This window comes from Alexandromys fortis, unplaced genomic scaffold (assembly GCF_014885135.2).
Source record: "Alexandromys fortis isolate MF-2015 unplaced genomic scaffold, M_Fortis_MF-2015_v1.1 scaffold_174, whole genome shotgun sequence".
NCBI classification, from domain to species: Eukaryota; Metazoa; Chordata; class Mammalia; order Rodentia; family Cricetidae; genus Alexandromys; species Alexandromys fortis.
This window is the reverse complement of record NW_026068063.1, coordinates 1,994,863-2,013,599: the sequence shown is the minus strand read 5'-3', so window position 1 is coordinate 2,013,599 and position 18,737 is coordinate 1,994,863. Positions and strand designations below refer to the sequence as shown.

The 18,737-nt window shown below is 49.2% G+C and overlaps 1 protein-coding gene across 1 annotated transcript in view; it reads right to left on the bottom strand.

The window, feature by feature from the left end:
• The window catches only part of Marchf10 (membrane associated ring-CH-type finger 10), a 91,461-nt gene that overhangs the window by 5,128 nt on the left and 67,596 nt on the right, over nucleotides 1-18,737 (bottom strand). Inside the window, exons 7-9 of the mRNA XM_050120452.1 lie at nucleotides 17,602-17,774; nucleotides 14,293-14,402; nucleotides 5,114-5,227 (exon numbers count right to left, since the gene is read on the bottom strand). Of these exons, the coding sequence (XP_049976409.1) occupies nucleotides 5,114-5,227; nucleotides 14,293-14,402; nucleotides 17,602-17,774 (397 nt within the window). The remainder of the gene's footprint in view (nucleotides 1-5,113; nucleotides 5,228-14,292; nucleotides 14,403-17,601; nucleotides 17,775-18,737) is intronic.

Here is an 18,737-nt window from a genome sequence, read left to right as displayed (position 1 = left end):
GGACTAATCAGTGCCTCCTTCAACTGGTCCTCTACACACCCATACGCGTGTGCACAGGCACACACACACACATGCACACACACACACACACACACGCACGCACGCCGGGGGCAGGGTATTTATCATCCATGCTCCACACTGGACCCTTATCTCTTCACACCAAGGCAACAGCCGCCAGCTGGCTCTTCCAACCTCCCCTCCAGGTGTCTACTGCACTTATCACTCAAATACCAGAATGTCCTTGTTTGTCAATCCCAGACTGGAAGCTGTCCAGTAGCCTCCAGAGCCACACCCCAGCCTTCTAGCCAGCACCCTGCCTACACCTCGGGCTCACTTCCTGCCAGCCCCTGCCATGAACCTTCTCGGCAGCCTGAATGTGTGGCGTTTTACACATTGCCGCGCTATCTTCTTCTGTGTGGAGTACACTTCCCCAGCCACCCACCCTAGTCCATCTGCCACTCTCCAAGATTCAGTGTAAGCATCACCTCCTTTGCTGATCAGCTAACAAAAGCCATCATGGCAGCGACATTGTCCAATAGCAAGGATTGAGGGCAAAGGGCAAACCCCCTGCCCGATCAAAAGCTGGGCTTCCCCAGCAGCAGCACTGGAGAGCCTGGCCGAGCTCTGCCCTGGAGGAGGGAATGAGAGCCCCTCATCTCATCTCCCCATCCTGCGCTCCCTCCAGCTCCGTTTTCTATCACAGTACAAATGGGTTTGGGATCCCCTTGGTCACACATGTGTGCTCTCAATTAAGTTAAAGATTTGCTTTATTTTTAAATTGTGTGTGTGTGTGTGTGTGTGTGCATGTATCTGTGCACATGAATTCAGGTTCCCCTGGAAACCAGAAGAGGGTGTCAGATCCCCTGGAGCTGGAGTTACAGGTTAAGCTGGTAACCACACTTAGTCCTCTGCAAGAGTAAGACTCCATTGGCTGAGCCTTATCTCCAGCCTCATGCGTTCTCTCTGCAGATGCCCAGACCAATATGGCAGCATTTGTCCTCATCACCTCTGCATTCCCAGGGTATGATTTAAAGCCCAGCACACAGTAGGTGTGCAGGATAAACGAGTGTGCTTTGAATTCTCTCTACAGATTTGTACTGTCCCTTTCTCTAAAACGACACTCAAGATTTGCTCCGTTGAAAGAAAGAGATTTGATTCAGGGATTCCTTGGCACTGAGCCCGTCTGAGCATTTCTTGTGCACCAGACATTTTCCAGGCACTGCAGAATGGTGGTTCCACGCTCAAGTTAATAAAAAATGACCACAGTCCATCCCCACCCCCACTCCCCCCACGCACACACCACCATTTTGTTTGGCACCCAATGTCCCTGGAATCCATAGTGCCCAGTGCACGTTCTCCAGTCAAACACGAATCACCCTATGTCTCAATGAGAGGCAGGTCCAGAGGCCTTGTTTTATCTTCAAACAGCACAGAAACTCAATGAGGAGACTGTCTGTTGCTGGGACCTTTGAAAACCCACCAAGTCCCAACTAGGGAAGGTGTGGTATTTATTTCACAGCCTCTCTGTGCTCACTGGGCCTGTGGATTCTTCTATTCACATGCTGTTTCCCAGTTACTGTTGTTATTATTTTGGTTTTGTAAATATGTGAATCTTGTTTCTCAACTGTAAGCTCCTCAAAGAAAGGGGACATCACGGTAGCACATCAAGTCGTACAGTCACTTTCTTTGACTGTGTTCCCTCTTGAAAGGTAACTGCCGTTGTCAGCTTGATCGCATTAAGAAGCACACAGGGAGCCAGGTGGTGGTGGCGCACGTCTTTAATCCCAGCAGAGAGGGGCGGATCTCTGTGAGTTCGAGGCCAGCCTGGTCTACAAAGCGAGTTCCAGGACAGGCTCCAAAGCTACAGAGAAACCCTGTCTCGAAAAACCAAGAAGGAGGAGGAGGAGGAGGAGCACACAGGGGAGTTAATGAGGCGCACATGGGTGTGTCTGTGAGGGCTTTTCCAGAGAGCCTGAGTGGAGCCATCCCATGGGCTGCTGTCCAGGACTAAATAAAAAAGAATAAAAGGAGAAGCCAGGCATGGTGGCACACACCTTTACTCCCAGCACTTGAGGTGGGAGAGGCAGACATATCTGTGAGGCCAAAAGCCAGCCTGGTTGGTCTACATATTGAGTTCCAGGCCAGCTGAGAATACCAGAAAGTTCTGGTCTGTTAGAGAGAGAGAGAGAGAGAGAGAGAGAGAGAGAGAGAGAGAGAGAGAGAGAGAGAGAGAGATCTAGTTGAGTGCCAGCATTCATCTGCATGCCCCCTGGTCTGCTGAGATGTGAGCGGCCCTCCTCATGATTCTGCCACCACAGCCAAGCTGGTAGCGCTAATGCACTTTTCCTGCTGTGACGATGTATGTCCCCTCAAACTGTGAGCCAAAGCAAATCCTTCCTTCAGGTGTTGACTTTTTTTTTCCTTTTTTTTAAAACGTGCTGTATCGCAATGATAAAGTAACCACCCCAGCCCCTGGTACTGCGAGTGCATGCTGGAGTGAGGGATGATTGACAGCCACCGCCACTGACAGCGCCTGTCACAAGGTCTCTCGTGAGACACAAACAAGAAGCCTGATGGGAATGGCTCCTCCCATGCTGCTAGCAAAGGACTGAGGTTTCTCTTCTAGGTCAGAGCTTCTGTTTTGGCACACGCTACCCTCAGGTTCTGGGAATCCTGAGACAAAAGTGGTAAGAGGTGGATTTGACACTTTATACTGCCTCCAGCTTTCATACAGATTTTTTTTTTAAAGATTAGAAAAAAAAAAAGAGCCTTTGAATCGTGTATGTATGTGTGTCTGGGTGGTGGGCATGTGTACGTGAGTGCAGTAACCATGATGGCCAGAAGAGGGCGCGAGGGCGCGGATCTTCTTGACCCTGTTGTGAGCCCCTGGTATTGGTGTTGGGAACGGAGTTCAGGCCCTCTGCAGGAGCGGCAAGAACTCTTAACTGCTGAGCCCTCTCTGCAGCCCCTGTCGAAGCCTCTTCTTCGCTGGCTATTTATAACCCTTACTGCTTTGTGCTGGGAGTGGGCGAGGCGTGCTCCAGGGCTTTCCAAGTTATATGTGAGCTGAGGGTGAAAGCAGAGGGTTGCTTGCCCCCTTCTACCCCTTCTGCTCTGGCTCCCAACACACCTCTGGCAGAGCTCACTCCTTTTCCGGAACAGACTGGCCAGGAGTTTCCTGGGTGGCAATGCTGTAGGACCTCAGTTTTCATCCGTGGGATTGTGCTGTCTGTATTCTCGTGTGTGCTTTGTAGCCCCGCTGACTGGCTGATGTGGCTCGTGTTTGCTGGCTCGCCAGGGCCATCTGTAATCCACACCAACCCTGAGGCTTTGAAGTTCAATGTGAACTAAAAAGTCCATTAAGAGATGCGGAAGCATGAATATGAAGTTACAGAAACATTAACAAAGGACCAGTTCCTGCTTCCAGTACTTTTCCTTTTTTTTTCTTTTTCTCCCCATTTTAAGTATCTCTATGAAGGATTTATGTCACCATTCAGACCATGAGGAAGTTAAGCAGAGAGGGTGACGACAGGAGACAGGTTGGCAGAAAGCCAGCCTGTTGTCTTCATTGAGCATGCAGGGTATGAGGGAAGAATTTAACTGAACAAAAATAAACAAACAAACAAATAAATAGGTCTACAATTCCTGTGACCATGAGGTTTGAATTCAGCATTGAGACAGGGCCTCACATCCTGGGCCTGCCTTGAATTTGCTAGGTACCTGGAGGATGACCTTGAACTTCTGACCCTCCTGTCTCTGCCTCCCAAATGCTGTCAGGTGCCACCAATCCTGCCTTGCTTGGTGCTGGGATCAAATGCAACGCTTCACGGAAGCTAGATAAGCACTTGGCCAGCTGAGCTGCATCCCAAGCCTCCAAATCCAGCGTGGGTTTTGCTGTTTTGTTGTTGAAATGGGGCTTCACCACATAGACCAGGCTGGCCTTGAACTCAGGGTTCCACCTGCCTCTGCCTCCCAGGTGTGGGGATTAGAGGCGTGAGTTTTTAGTGGGAGGGGTAGTGTAGAGAGTGTAGAGAGTGTGGAGAAGGGCTGCGCTCCAGCCTTCCGCAGTGATGGTGTAGGGAGATTTCGGGAGTCCACTTGAGGAAGACAAAAGCAGAGACGGCAGGGTAAGAGAAGGAGGAAGAAGGGAGCAAAGAGAAAGAGGGGTTCAGGGCTCGGAGGGCCAATGACTGAAGTCGCTGCTAGCACCACCAGTGGCTTGTCTGCTGCCACACCGGCTCACCCTCCTGTCAGGCCCCGACAGGAGCAGAGGTCAAGAGCGAGGCCTCCAGGGGTGTCCTGGAAGTCCCAATGCTAGCATTGCCCTCAGCCCCTGGCATGACTGGGCACCTTCCCTTCCTCACGGAGTGCTTGTTTCATGCGGCATAGGAAGCCATTTGATGAAGTGGGAGGTTCCCTAGGGCTCAAGCTGCTGAGACGTCAGAGGTCCAGTCCGTGCTGACCTTGCTAAGTGGCAGGGCAAGGCTTCTCCCTTCATCCCGTGCTATTATTGCCGGCCCCACCCTCTTATTAAAGAACAGCCATTTCAGTACATACATGGTCATTTGCCAAATGGGGTCATTATCAACACCGCTACTTCCTGGCAGCCTTAGGCACGCACACACACATACAGAGGTATATTGTACCCATGGCATCCTTCAGACACACACAGACACACACACAGACACACACACACACACACAGAGGCATATCGTACTGGGGTATAGAACAGCAGGCAGAGATGACATCTTGGAGTATGACCGCTCACTAGGTCTCAGGTGTGGAATGCCCTGCTTTTGCACAGATTCTCCTTGCTTGAGCAGAGCACACACCCTCACGGAGCACACCCTTAACAGCAGCATTCTCGAACACCTCCATTTTGTAGGGCAGGTCTCCCTAGAGACTCCTTCACTTACAGGGCCACCAACGACCTCTTAGTTACTGTTTGTACTTGACAGTAAGCAATGATGTGATTATACCTGCCTTCAGCCAGAGGTCACTGAACATACACTTAGCAGCTACTAAATCTTAGGCCTAACAGTGACAGTCCTGGACCTGGTCAAGTGACCGTGAGAACTTCAGGAGATGGCGTTCTGGGCTGTGCTGGACTTACCCTCTCTCTGGAAGCCCGACTGTAGTTGAGCGTCATGAGTTCTGCGAACCTCTGTTCGTACAGGTGAAGCAGCAGCACCAGGTACAAGCCCGAGTTCATCAGCTCACTCTGTGCCTGTGTGTGCAAGAGAAAGTCCGGAAGTTCATGCGGAGAAAGACCTGCCCGGGGACCAGCAGCCAGAGCAGGAGGAGGCTGAATCCCATCCCGCCCACATCTGAGAGGGTTCGCTGAAGCCACTGCTGTGGGGTGGGGCGCACAGGGCAGAAAGCCTCAGAGCTTGCTGGTGGGACCCGATCACCCCATGTCAGGGAGAGAGCTCACAGACAGCTCTGGCAGAGGTCCGCTGAGGGCAGGAGAGCCGGGCTGAGCCACACTGGAGGGAGAAGGTCGTGATGGCAGGTGGTGGGAGGGTGTTAATGATGGTGTGTGTGTGTGTGTGTGTGTGTGTGTGTGGGAAAGCAAAATTCTCTACTGGCCTAGTTCCAGGACAGGAACCAAAAGCTACAGAGAAACCCTGTCTCGAAAAATCAAAATAAATAAATAAATAAATTCTCTACTGGCTGGTATGACCACAGTATGTTAGGAGGTGTTTGTTTTGCATTTTTTAAAAAAATTATTTATTCTTTGAATATTTCATAGATGTATTCAATATATTTTGCTCATGTCCATCCCCCACTCTCCTCCTCCCAGACCCTTCCCCATACCTCTTTCCCAGCTTTATGTCCTTTTTAAAAATTTTTTATTTATCTTTTATAACCCACCGAGTCCTTAGTTGTGCTACGTGGTCCTTCTTGAGTGGTACCTCCCAGGAGCACTAGTAAGGACTCCCCTCTGCAAGGGGAGGAGGAAGACACCCTTCCGTCCTCCCACCCAATCCCATGGGTGGTGGGGTTCCAGGATGGGCCAGCCAGACCCTGCAGACAGAATGCCTCTGTGGGGGTCAGGACCCTTTGCAGCATCCTTGGGAAGGGCGGGAACTGATGACCGTGCCTCGGCTGACAGGGCGGCCACCTGGGGCAGCTCATCTTCTTCCTGCAGCTGCAGATGTGCTCCCGGCCATCCCCCTGTTCCCGGCTGATCAAGGGCAGCTCAGGAAGTTGGCGCAGAACTCAAGTCTCCCAGGACCCAGTGGCCTCCAGGAAAGGCTGGCTCAGAAGCTGAGCAGGGACCGACGTGCCCTTCCTTGTGTATTGGCCATCTCCGGTTCTTGGTGTGACCAGTGGCCTCAAGGTCACTGTGCAAGGCCTCACTGTCTCTCAAGACTGAGACTCACTGTTCAGAGCACTTAGGCTCCTATTTTTAGGCTTTGAGTGTGTGTGTGTGTGTGTGTGTGTGTGTGTGTGTGTGTGTGTGTGCGTGCGCGCGCGCGTATGTGTGTGCGCACACACACGTGCATGCACATGTGCTTTTCTGACCTTGACCCAAAACAGCATCTCCCTCCCCCCCATTTTCTGTTTTATACATCTCCTTCCATTTTCTGTCCACAACCCCTGCAAGTCGGTGCCTACTGCCTCCTTTCAGGACCATCTCCAGAGCCACCTCCTCCGGGAAGCCTTCCTAGTGTGTGTTCCTCCTTCCCAGTCAAACCACCTTACTCTCCTCTAGAGGGGTTTCTCTCTTTGCCAGAGGATGGGGCTTTCCTGAGCACTCTCTGGCAAGAAATGGCAGAGCGACCAGCTAGAGTGAGCAATTGGGTTTGCCAAAGCATTCAGGAAAATCATTTTCTTTTTACGACTCAATGAGGCCTGGAGGCATGCAGATGGGAAAATTCCCACTGCTTTGTGCAGATAATTTGAAAAGTCACTTCTGGTAGACCATGCCTCTCCTCTGTTCCGGGAAGGAAACCTGTCATGTGAGCCATAGATATCCTTGGCATAAGGAGCTGCCGCCGACATGGCTGCTGCTGACCAAAGAGGCCTGGTGGCAGGTGACTGTGAGCCCGTCTTCCTGGCCCCTGCAACAGTGTGCTTTGTTGAAATAAAAGCGGCGGGACTGCGTCCCCAACACCCTGGCCGCTTGGCTAGCTTATGCCCGAAATAACAACACACAAACTGTATTCATTTAAGAACTGCTTGGCCCATGAACTCTAGCCCTTACAGGCTAATTCTCACACCTGGACTAGCCCATTTCTAATGATGTGTGTAAGCACCCCAAGGTGCGCTTACAGGGAAGATTCTAGCCTATGTCCATTCTGGGTTGGAGTTGCCTGGGAGAGCTGAGCATGGTGTCTCTGCTCCAGAGAGCAGAGCTGTCGGGTCTGTCCAGGAGCAGAGCAGAGTCTGACCTCACTTCCTCTTCCGCCCAGAATTCTATTCTGTTTACTCCTCCCATCTATGTTCTAAGCTATGAGGCCAAGCAGTTGGTTTATTATAATTAACCAATGACCTTCCTCCATCAGTGCTTGCCCGGGGTTTCAGGGAACTCCGTATGAGGGGCAGAGCGAGATGTCGTCGGTGCCGTTTTTGAGCCACTCTTCCCTCACCCAATGACAGCTCACTCTGCCCTCATATGGAGTTCCCTTTGTCACCAGCCTGAAAGGAAGGGGGGGGCAGGGGAACTGCAAGAGGGGGTGGGGACACTATGGACAGGTGGTCTGAGAGCTTCTTTGCCTGCTAGCCATTTCCTTTTTCCCCATAGCTCCTATCTTTTGGTTTCTTTAAAATGAACTAATTAGTGGCTGTATGTGTATGCATGATATGTCTGTGTGTGTGTGTGTGCACGTGAACACACATGTCAGGGCACACGTATGGAGGTTAGAGAAAAATCCTATGGAGTCAGTTCTCTTTTTCCACCTTTGTGTGTATCTAGAGGTGGAACTGAGGTAGCTCAGCTTGAGAGACAAGCACCATGAGCCACCCAGCCTACCCTTCCTTTGCTTAACAGTCCTCGTGGTCTAGAGATTTGCTCAGTGTCGGCATCTAGATAACACACGGCAGAAGCTGATGCCTGGCTGGTGTTTCCCGAAGCCTTAGAGAAGTCAGCCCCTGCGTCTAAAAGTGATTAGGGCCTTGCACGTGTCCAAGGACGTCTGTCCTTGGCTGAGATGAAGCAAGGTCAAGCCCGAGTTACAGAGAATGGACTGCCAGAGGCCGCAAGGTTCTATGAGCCAGAGCAAACATGGCAGGGGCGTGGCTCTGGGAGACCGGGGTGCGGTTCCAGGACTGCAGGCAAGATGGCAGCCCAGGGTCATCCAACACAGTGACTTTAGGTAAACAATTTTAACTGTAGAGTGCCGGGGTGACTCCAGTTCATAAAAGGGGACAGGTAACCTCTCTTCTGCCTGTTTCCTGCAGGCGTTATGCAAATTGAACTAACACAGGTGGCCTTGATATTTTGCAAAACAAACACATCCTGCAGGAGGCAAGAACTGAAAGTGGGATTTCATGGGCACCGAGTCTGAGGTCTGTGGACAGCCCCTTTGCACCTGGACTCCCAGTGTCTGGCCCCATGCCTGGGGCACAGTGTGTGTTCAGTAAACATACACACAGGTGAAGTAAGAATGCAACCTGGGCTTTTCGGCGACTTTCGTTCCACCCCTCCTATACCATACGATTCTCATTCATGTTCCTCCTTGGAAGGTGGTTGGTTGTGTTGATCCCAGGTACCCTCACAGTCCCAGCACTGTGCAGGGCATTCGGTAGCCGCCCCATCGAAGCTCCGAAAGCTAACCTTTTGTATGGTGGATATTTTCCCACAATTGAAAACAAATGACACCTGTCTCCATCCCAGGCCAAGGAAACTTCTGGGAGTTTCACTCCCAAGTTACACCTGGGAGTCAGCATTTGAGCAGGAAGGAAGCCTTGCAGTTAAAGGTTACAAGCTGCCGTGTGGAGTGGCAATCCATGGGGGCTTTTGGCCTGATTTTGTTGTTGCTGCTGTTTATGTGAGACAGTCTGTGTAGCCCACGCTGGTTTCAAACCTGCTATGTAGCTGTCAAAATGTTTGCAGAAAAAGGTCTGGATACAGGCTCATGACGTAAGAGTCAAACTGAATCCCCCCCTAGGGGAGACATTTGGGTTAACAATGATCTTATAGTTTTAAAATTATGTGCTTTGCAATTGTGGTTATAATTTTTTTGGATCATGTTATAAGGGAGGGCAGTTTTAAGTTATAATGGTAATGCCGGGACAATTCATGTAACAAATATTTATTGACTATTTACTTTATAATAATGAATATTATTGACTGCTTCTAGATCACAACCATGCATTAGGGTACAAATCAAGGCACAAATGCAAGCCACATATGCAATTTGAAAAATTATAGCACTCATGTGAAAGTTTTTAGAATCAGTGAAATTAATATGAACAAGGTATTGTGTTAACCCAGTATATCCAAAACATTACTCCAATGTATAATTATAGCTATATGTTGCTTAGGCACAGGACACATTCTGGGAAATGTGTCGCTATGCAGTTTCACTGTGTGACCATCAGAGTGTACTTACAAAAATGTAGATGGCATAGCATGGAATGCAGCGTTCACACATGCAAAGGGGGGGGGGGGGGAAGGGGCAGGGGGGGGGGGGGGGGGGGGGGGGGCATAACCCAAAATCATCAGTGTGACATTTATTTACTCATCAGCATATGTGTGGGAGTGTGTACCACGGCACACAGGAAGGGGCAGGGACAACTTTTGGAAGTCAGTTCTCTCCTTCCCCACGTGGGTCTTGGGGATTGAACTCAGATTGCCAGGCTTGCGCTGCAAGTACCTTTACCCAGTGAGACATCCCACTGGCCGCAGGGTTTTTTTTTTTTTTTTGGGGTGTTTTTTGTTGTTGTTTTGTTTTGTTTTCTGTTTTTTTTTTATATTAATTCTCCAAGAGAGTCTACATGTTGCTTCTAGTTTTGAAGAATTTTACAGGGTATTGTAGATGGAAGTTTCTGTCCCTCTGGGTCCTGAATCAAGTCGTTGAGTCCCCCCCAAAAGACACAGAGGCTTATATTAATATAAACTGTTTGGCCTATTAGCTCAGGCTTATTATTAACAAGCTCTTACAACTTAAATTAATCCATAATTCTTGTCCATGTTTAGTCACGTAGCTTGGTACCTTTCTCAGTAAGGCATTCTCATCTTGCTTCCTCTGTGTCTGGCTGGTGACTGACTCTCTGCCTTTCCTCTTCCCAGAATTCTCTTCATATGGTTGCCCCGCCTATACTTCCTGCTGGCTGCTGGCCAATCAGTGTTTTAATAAACGAATACAAATGACAAATCTTTACAGTGTACAAGAGCATTATTATCCCACAGCAGATATAGACTTCTAGGCTGGCTGGCTTCTTAAGTATTTCATTCCTGAGATGTTGGTATAAGGTTTATCTTTGCCTTTTAAATTTTTAAAAATGATTTACTTTTATTTTAAGTGTGTCTATTTAGGGTTTTTATTGCTGTGAAGAGATACAATGACCATGACAACTCTTATAAAGGAAAACATTTAATGGGGTAGGTTATAATGTCAGAGGTTTAGTCTATTATCATCATGGTGGTATATGGCAGTGTGTAGGCAGACATGGTGATGGAGCTGACAAGCCTTACATCTTGACTCCTAGGCAAAAGGAAGTGGTCTGAGACACTGGGCATGGCTTGAGCATATTGAGATCTCAAGGTCCACCTCTACAGTAACACTTCCTCCAACAAGACCACAACTACTCCAACAAGGTCACACCTCCTAATAGTGCCACTTCCTTTGGGGTCATTTTCTTCCAAACCACCACATTTGTGCATTGGTATTTTGCCTACAAATATGTCTGTGTAAGGGTGTCGGATCACCTAAAACTGGAGTTACAGAGTGGTAAACTTTCCATGCAGGTGCTTGGAATTGAACCCAGGCCCTATTGAAGAGCAGCCAGTGCTCTTAACCAATGAGCCATCTCTCCAGCCTCTGCTTTTTAATTTTTTAAAGACAGATGTTCTGCCTACATGTACACTATATACATGAAGTGCCCATGGAAGCCTGAAGAGTGAGCTTGATTCCCTGGAGCCAGACAACTGGGAGCAGTCATGTGGGTGCTGGGGACCAAGCCTGGGTCCTCTGAAAGAACAGAGCTACCCCAAGGGCTCTTCTGGGAAGCCGAATCTCCCTTGCTGTGGCATGTGTGTTAGTCTTGGTCCCCAGGGCCACAGTGTTGGGAGGTGAAAGCCTTTAGGAAGCGGGACCTAGGGAAGGGTCCTCGGCCACTCTGTGCCACTCTTGAAGGGGAATGCTGAGTACCAGAGCCGCCTCCTTTCTCCCTCTGCTCTTTGGCTCCAAAGGAGAGCAGTTTGCTCTCCCACACTTCCGCAGTGCGCTGTTTTCACCAGAGGCCCCAAGTAATAGAACTCATTCAACCTGAGACCACAGTCTCCAGAGCCAGAAGCCAAAGCAAATCTTCGGGTATTTCATTACAGGGATGGAAGCTGACTGACATACCCACTGTGAAGTAGGAAGGTGGAAACCTTACCTAGGGAGGGGATGGGATGGGTGAGAAGTGAGGGCGGAAGGGACAGGTCAGGGTACGCAGGGGTTTCCGCTGCCTTCATGGCCAGCAGAGCCACTCGCCTGGGAGGGGCAAGAAGGCAGCTCAGTTCAAGACAACTCAGTGGCCAGTATTGTTTCAAACTTTTGGAGTCTGACCCCCCAGTGGTTTATTTTTGTAGGCATATTTAAGGACAGCGCGAGTTGGTAAAACATTTTTTGGTAATGATTAACTCAATCCCGCATGCCTCAAAGCACACAAATCTCCTTGAGGAACAAAGGAAGCTAAATATAGATCAGTAGTGACTACATCAAAACTCTGTAAAGTCCATAAAGATGGGCTCTACAGATGAGTAAAACAAGCTTCCCGTCAGGGTCTGGGGAGGGTCGGGTGCAGATGGAGTCTCTGGTCACCAGGCTAGAAAACACATCTTCCCCAGCCTTCTGGGTGGATGACCAACATTGCATCCTTCCTTTGAGGGAACAACCCTGTGCCAACATCCCAGGCTCCCCTAGTGCCCATCACAAGCACAGAGACCTCTGTGACTTCCACAGTGGTATGTGTGAATATGACCAAAGAACAGTCATACATGTATGGAAATGTCATAATAAAACCCATTGTTTCTTTCTGAAAATTTTTTATTTTATGTGTTTGTGTGTGTGCCCATATGTATGTCTGTGTACCACATGCATGCCTGGTATCTACAGAGGCCAGAAGAGGAGGTCGGATCCCATGAAACTAGAGTTACAAAAGGTTGTGAGGTGCCATGTGGGTGCTGGGAAATTGAACCTGGGTTCTCTTCAAGAGCAGCCAGTGCTCTGACCCCTGAGCCCATCGCTCCAGCCTCCAGCTGTTGTTTATGCCAGGTGAAAATACTAATAACTTAAAAATCCACAAAAAGCTGGAAGGCTAATCTAACCCTGCTGTTTAAACAGAGTCTTTGGGAGGGAAGAGGCTTAAATCAGGACATCCAGATGAGGGCCCATGATTGCATCCTGGAGAGAACACACATACATGCATATACATGCACACATGTACACACACATGCTGCCTCTCCCTTTTCATGTGATACATGTCCAGGAATCGGCCAGCAAGAAGATCATCACCAGATATGGGCCCTTGACCCTAAGAACATGACCTACACAATGGGCTTTCTCCGTGTGTGTGTGTGTGTGTGTGTGTGTGTGTGTGTGCTCCGCATGACAGTCACCGCCCTTGTAGCTTAAAGCCTGTTTCCTTAATAAAGTTGCAGCCTCACACATTTTGTTATAATACTGACAAACAGATGAAGGAAGGGTTAGGGTTTCCATTGCTGCGATGAAACACCATGACCGATAAAACAAGCTGGGGAGAAAAGAGTTTATTTGGCTTACATGTTTGTTTTGCTGTTCATCACTGAAGGAAGTCAGGACAGGAACTCAAACAGGATAGGAACCTGGAGGCTGGAGCCAATGCAGAGGCCATGGAAGAGTGCGGCTTACTGGCTTGCTCTCATGGCTTGCTCAGCCTGCTTTCTTATAAAACCCAGGACCACCAGCTTGGTGACGGCATCACTCACAATGGGCTGGGCCCTCCCATATCGATCACTAATTATGAAAATGCCCTACAGTCGGATCTTATGGAGGCTTTTACTCAATCGAGGTTCCCTTCTTTCAGATGATTCTAGCTTGGGTCAAGTTGATATAAAACTAGCCATGACAGTAAGTATAAATTTAATATAAAGATGTGACTTTTTTTTAGTATCTAGTATTTGATTTGGTGGGTATTTATCATCCACAACATGTATTGATTAGAACTAGCCACCTCCTCATTAGTCACAAGTGGCTTGTGGCTTCTCTATTGGAGAGTGGAGTTCTAAATAGGAGATTGTTTGCTGAGAATTAAGTGATTAACTTTGCCTTGGGCATAAATCACCTTCCACCCGAGGTTAATTAACTTTCCCACGTTCTCAGCAATGTAATCCGAATGCCCCAGGAGAGTTTCCTCCACTTACCCCATCCCCCAGGTCCCAGGGTGTCAGAAGCACACAGTAAGCGTTTACTTCATGCTTATTAGTAGGTCCTCGTTACCCAGAATACTTGATGTTTAAGTTGGGGACCATTTCCCCCAAGACCTTGAGTTTATTTTCTGTTGTTATTAAATTACTCCAGCAAATTTGGGCATGGGGCTTGCCCAGACTTCCTTGCTGTTTCCACAGGTTCAGTTGGCTACACCAGCCTCCCCCATTTTGTCCCTAATCGCAGGTAGACATCAACCAGAATGGCCAAGACTTCTCAGTTCTCTCGTGTCCCAATTTAGTGACATCCCTTCTCAAGAAGTGAAACAAAGAGACTCAAACCCAGATCATGCTTTGGCTTTTTACAATCCTGAGACCAAGGAGCTGAAGTTGCTTTCTGCTTGAACTTCTAACCTGCTTTTTTTATTTATTAAAGATTGGTTTGTTTAATTTAATTTAATTTCTGTGAATGAGCATGTGCCCGGTGCCCACACATGCCAGAAGGGAGCATTGGGCTTTATGGAATCAGAGTTACAAATAGTTGTGAACCACTTTATGGGTGCTGGGATCAAACCCAAATTGTCTTGAAGAGCAGTAAGTGCTCATAGCCACTGGGCCATCTCTCCAGATCCTCTGCCTACTCTAGACCAGGGAGAAGGCAGCAGGGACATGTCTTACCAGATCCTCTGCCTGTCCTAGACCAGGGAGAAGGCAGCAGGGACATGTCTTACCCGGGATTGCTGATGCTTGCGGTAGAAGTCCGTCATGTTGAAGTCATCCAGGTCAACCAGTAGGTTTTGTTTACACATCTCACAGGTCTTTACAGTACCCAGATCTGCTCCTGGAATCAAGAGTAATAGAATCCTATGTCAGAGAGTATAGTTCAGAGGTTCTCTCCACACACACACACACACACACACACACCCCACACACACTTTTTTATTCCTGCATTTTATGTATATGAATGTTCAGTCTTCATGCACACCAGAAGAGGGAATCAGATCCCATTACAGATGGCTGTGAGTCACCATGCGGCTGCCGGGAATTGAACACAGGACCTCTGGAAGAGCAGTCAAGTACTCCTAACCACTGAGCCGCCTCTCCACCCGGCCCCCTCCACCCCTCCCTTTCGTCTGTGCTGGAACTTCGGGCGGGAGGTCTTTTGAGACTGAGCTTGTGTGTGCTATGAATCCCAAGCTTGGGTGATTTTCTGAGTCAATCATCTTCTGGAGAAAATGACCTTGAATCTGAGCTCTGAACATCTTTTTCCCTTTGTGGTCATTTATTATTGGAGCTTCAGGCAGGTGAACTCTCCATGGCCTTTAAATAATAGGTCTTGTTTCTATCTAAATATGTAAACATAATGGTTCATAAAATTGGAATTGCTACTGGGAAGCGAAGTCTCTCTGGCACAGGCCTTTGCAGGAGGAGTGACCGTTGGACCTGTAGTCTCCCCCATCCCTGCAGACCCAACAGCTGTGCAATAAATCAATTAGTACCAAATCCACAGGAGACGCTATCCTCAGCCAGCAGCTTCGGTACCAGCCTTACCTTTGCTCCCACCCGAGGAAAGGGACGGAGTGGGGAGAGAGGGCCCAGGTGTGGATTCCGGGCAAGCAGGATCTGGGTCAGGCCCATTTGGAAAAAGGGCTAGAAGATTCCCTGTGCTGCTGCTGCACCAGACCACAACCAGCTCTGCTTATGTCCGGTTTGCTCTGCTTCCCCAAGGCAAAAACAGAAGCTGCAGAACCATGGCTGTTCTGTGGAAATAAGAATGCCGCACACACGCCCAACCACCACCACCACTATAGCTGCAGCATTTATAAATGTTTCTTACTAGGAAACATACCGGTTCCTGCATCTATTTAGTGATCAGAACCCTGGGTCCAGCCATCTACTGTGGATATGAAGAAAGAGGATCACAGAGACTGTTAGGGGTGGGGTAAACAACAGTCCACTTCCCCGTGCTGCGTTTGCTTTGCCTGCATCTTTTCTTCTTTCTCTCTCTCTCTCCTCTCTCTCTCTCTCTCTCTCTCTCTCTCTCTCTCTCTCTCTCTCTCTCTCTCTCTCTCTCTCTCTCTCTCCCACCAGCAATGATATTGGTGACTGGACATCCCATGTAACTTCTATTCTAATCCTGCTGAACATATTCAAGCTCCAAAATAGCATCGTGTTTAGCTTTTTTCTTTTTATTTCTTTCTTTTTTTCTTTTCTTTTTTTTTTCTTTTTTGCCTCTGCTAAATGTTTAATTGGCTTGGATTTCTAGTAAGAGAGAGCCTTTGCTGGGCTGTTATAGAATTTGATCCTCTAAACGACACAGTCCCATGGTTATCAGATTAGCTGTGCCTGCTTGCAGGAGTCCATCACAGTAGACAGGGCCTGTGGTCTGTTGACAGGAGGCAGTGGGGAGAGTCAGCGGGCTTTCAGGCACTCCTCCCAACCGTCTGGATGCCATTTTGCCCTGACCTCAGGTGGCTTGAGGGTCGAGAGAGGCCCTGGAATATACAGTGTGGGGGGAGCTGAAGTGAAGAGGGGCTCCAGTGCAGCTGCTTTGGGGTCCCCCGCGATCCTGCCAGTAACCCCTCATTCATGCTCCGTGAGTAAGCACAATGAACTCATTAGTTCTCCAGGTTAAACTTTGGTGGAATCATACTTTGGTTTGTCACCTTAGGAAGAGGCAGACACTGTGTCTCCCCAGGGAAGAGCAGCCACAGTGACAGCAGCCAGCGTCACTATTAGCCTGCTCTCCCGGCACCTACCTCCCTCCCTCCCTCCCTCCCTCCCTCCCTCCCTCCCTCCCTCCATTGGATTGCTTTCTTGGCTTGTAAATGTGGATTTAAGCATTTGGGGATTGATTTTGTGTTTCTTGTGTGTGTGTGGGGAGGATGCACCCATGGAGAGAGAGTCAGCTAATATGACTACCCTGATGACATGGTGAGGGCATATGGCTACAACCCATGGGGGCAGGGGAGAGCCCTAGATCTGCCACCTGGGCCAGAGACAGATAAGGATACGGGAGAGGGGAGAAACAGGATCTGGCTGAGGAGTACCAACGCCAGGGAGGGTGGTCTGAAGTACACAGTGGCCATTTTCTACTTGACCACACTGATGGAGCCCCTTTCCGGTACCCTCCCCAGCCGAGATATGCCAGCTCCTCCCTCACTGTGCAAGGCAAGCTCGACTCTCTGCCAAGCACACTGTAGTCAACCTCCATGTGTCTGTATTGAGGTTGTCACTTCCTGGGAGAACAGAGAGGGGGCTTCACGCCCAGCTACGAGATGATCTGACAAAGCTGTCATATGCGAGGCTCTTTGACACAGATCTAGGAAACCAGAGTGAACCGCCATTCACCCCTCTGGCAAACAGGCAGCTTCACTCGAGTGTTTTTTAAGAAAGATTTTTATTTTTGAGAATGTGTGTGCACATACACGTGTGAGTACCTACAGAGGCCAGAAGGGGGCATCAGATTCCCCAGAGCTGGACTTACAGGCGGTTATAAGCTGTCCATAGTGCGTGTTAGGAACTGAAGTTGGACTCTCTCTGCAAGATCAACAAGTGCTCTTAATCACCGAATCATCTCTCCAGCCATCACTGGGTCCTTAAGTAACACCCTGCCTCCTGCAGATGAAGTAGATGTGTGTGTGTGCGTGTGTGTGTGTGTGTGTGTGTGTGTGTGTGTGTGTGTGGACAGGGCTACCAAACACTTGCTGAGGGTTTACTGGCCACCCATGTCGTCTTCTTTCCTCACAGGAGATGAGTTTATCATCTTGTCTAGGCCTCAAGTGGGAGGAGAATGTGCTTCCAAGAGTCTCTCAGACGTAAACACACACACACACACACACACACACACACACACACACACACACACATCCACTTACCCTCCAGCACAGCATTTAGAGACAGGAATCCTGGCCTTGGCCGCATTTCCCTGACGTTGAGCCATCGACAAGCCCGCCCCCCCCAGGTCCCCCCCTCCCGCTCTGGCATCTTGGGCTAATTCTCCTCTGCAGCGGGCTTGCCTCTCTCCCTTCCCCACCTACCTGACGTTATCTTCACTTTCAGCCACTTTTTCAGGCACTCTTGGTGAACGAACCGCAAGCTTCCCACACAGCCGCAGGGCTCCAGGAGGGGGTTGGTCGGGGAACCCCCAGCGATCTGACAGATGCGACACAAGTCTCCCTCCTCCTCCTCCTCCGAGTCCTCCTCCAGGAGACTGAGCAGAAAACAAGGCCTCGTGACCAGGAGCCCCCACATTTCCCGAGGTGTTCATGGGAGAAGGAGGGAGGACAACTCTCCACGCCGTGTCCACAAGCCTGGGCTTTGACCCTGTGAGGATTTCTCCAGATGGAGTTATTGATCACTGACGCACACACTCTTATATTGGGCTGCTCTGCCGTCACTAATAAGTGTGAGCTCCATGGGAGGGACAAGTCAAGAAGTCAGCAGCAAGACGGAGCGTGTAAGTCAGTGGTCACGTGTTTGTCTAGCATGCGGGAGGCCATGGCTTCAGTTCCCAGCAGTACAAAACGGAGGTGGTGGGGGTGAGGGATTAGGCCGGGAGAGCCCCCCCCACCCCTTCCCACCCCTGGCCTTAGCCACCCTGAGGAAGCTGGCTGTGTAAGCTGGAAACTCAGAGTCATAGTCATAGCTGCTGGGTTCAAAACTAGCACAGAAGCTTCAGAGCTATGTTCAGAAATGTAAGCTACAACTAAAAATTTAAAAAGCCATGTCATTAATCTCTATGCCAACCTCTCCACCTCCCTAATACTGCGACCCTTTAAGACAGTTCTTCATCTTGTGGTGACCTCTCTAACCACAAAAGTATTCTGTTGCTACTTCATAACTGTAATTTTTACTACTGTTATGAATCTTAATATAAATATCTGATATGCGACCCCAAAGGGGTTGTGACCCACAGGTTGAGATCTGTTGCTCTACGCTGTATAAAATAAGAATATAAAAATACTAGAAGAAAATAATTATGATTACTTGAGTGGTCTTTGCACGGCAGCAAATGCAAGCGCTATAAGGGACGACATTCCAGGGTTTATGTGATGTGTGTCTGTGCACACACATGTTTGTGTATACACCCACGCGTGCACATGTGTGCATGTGGGGGCCAGAGGCTGATGTTGGCTGTGTTTCTCTATTACTTTCTACCTTCTACCCCACCCCG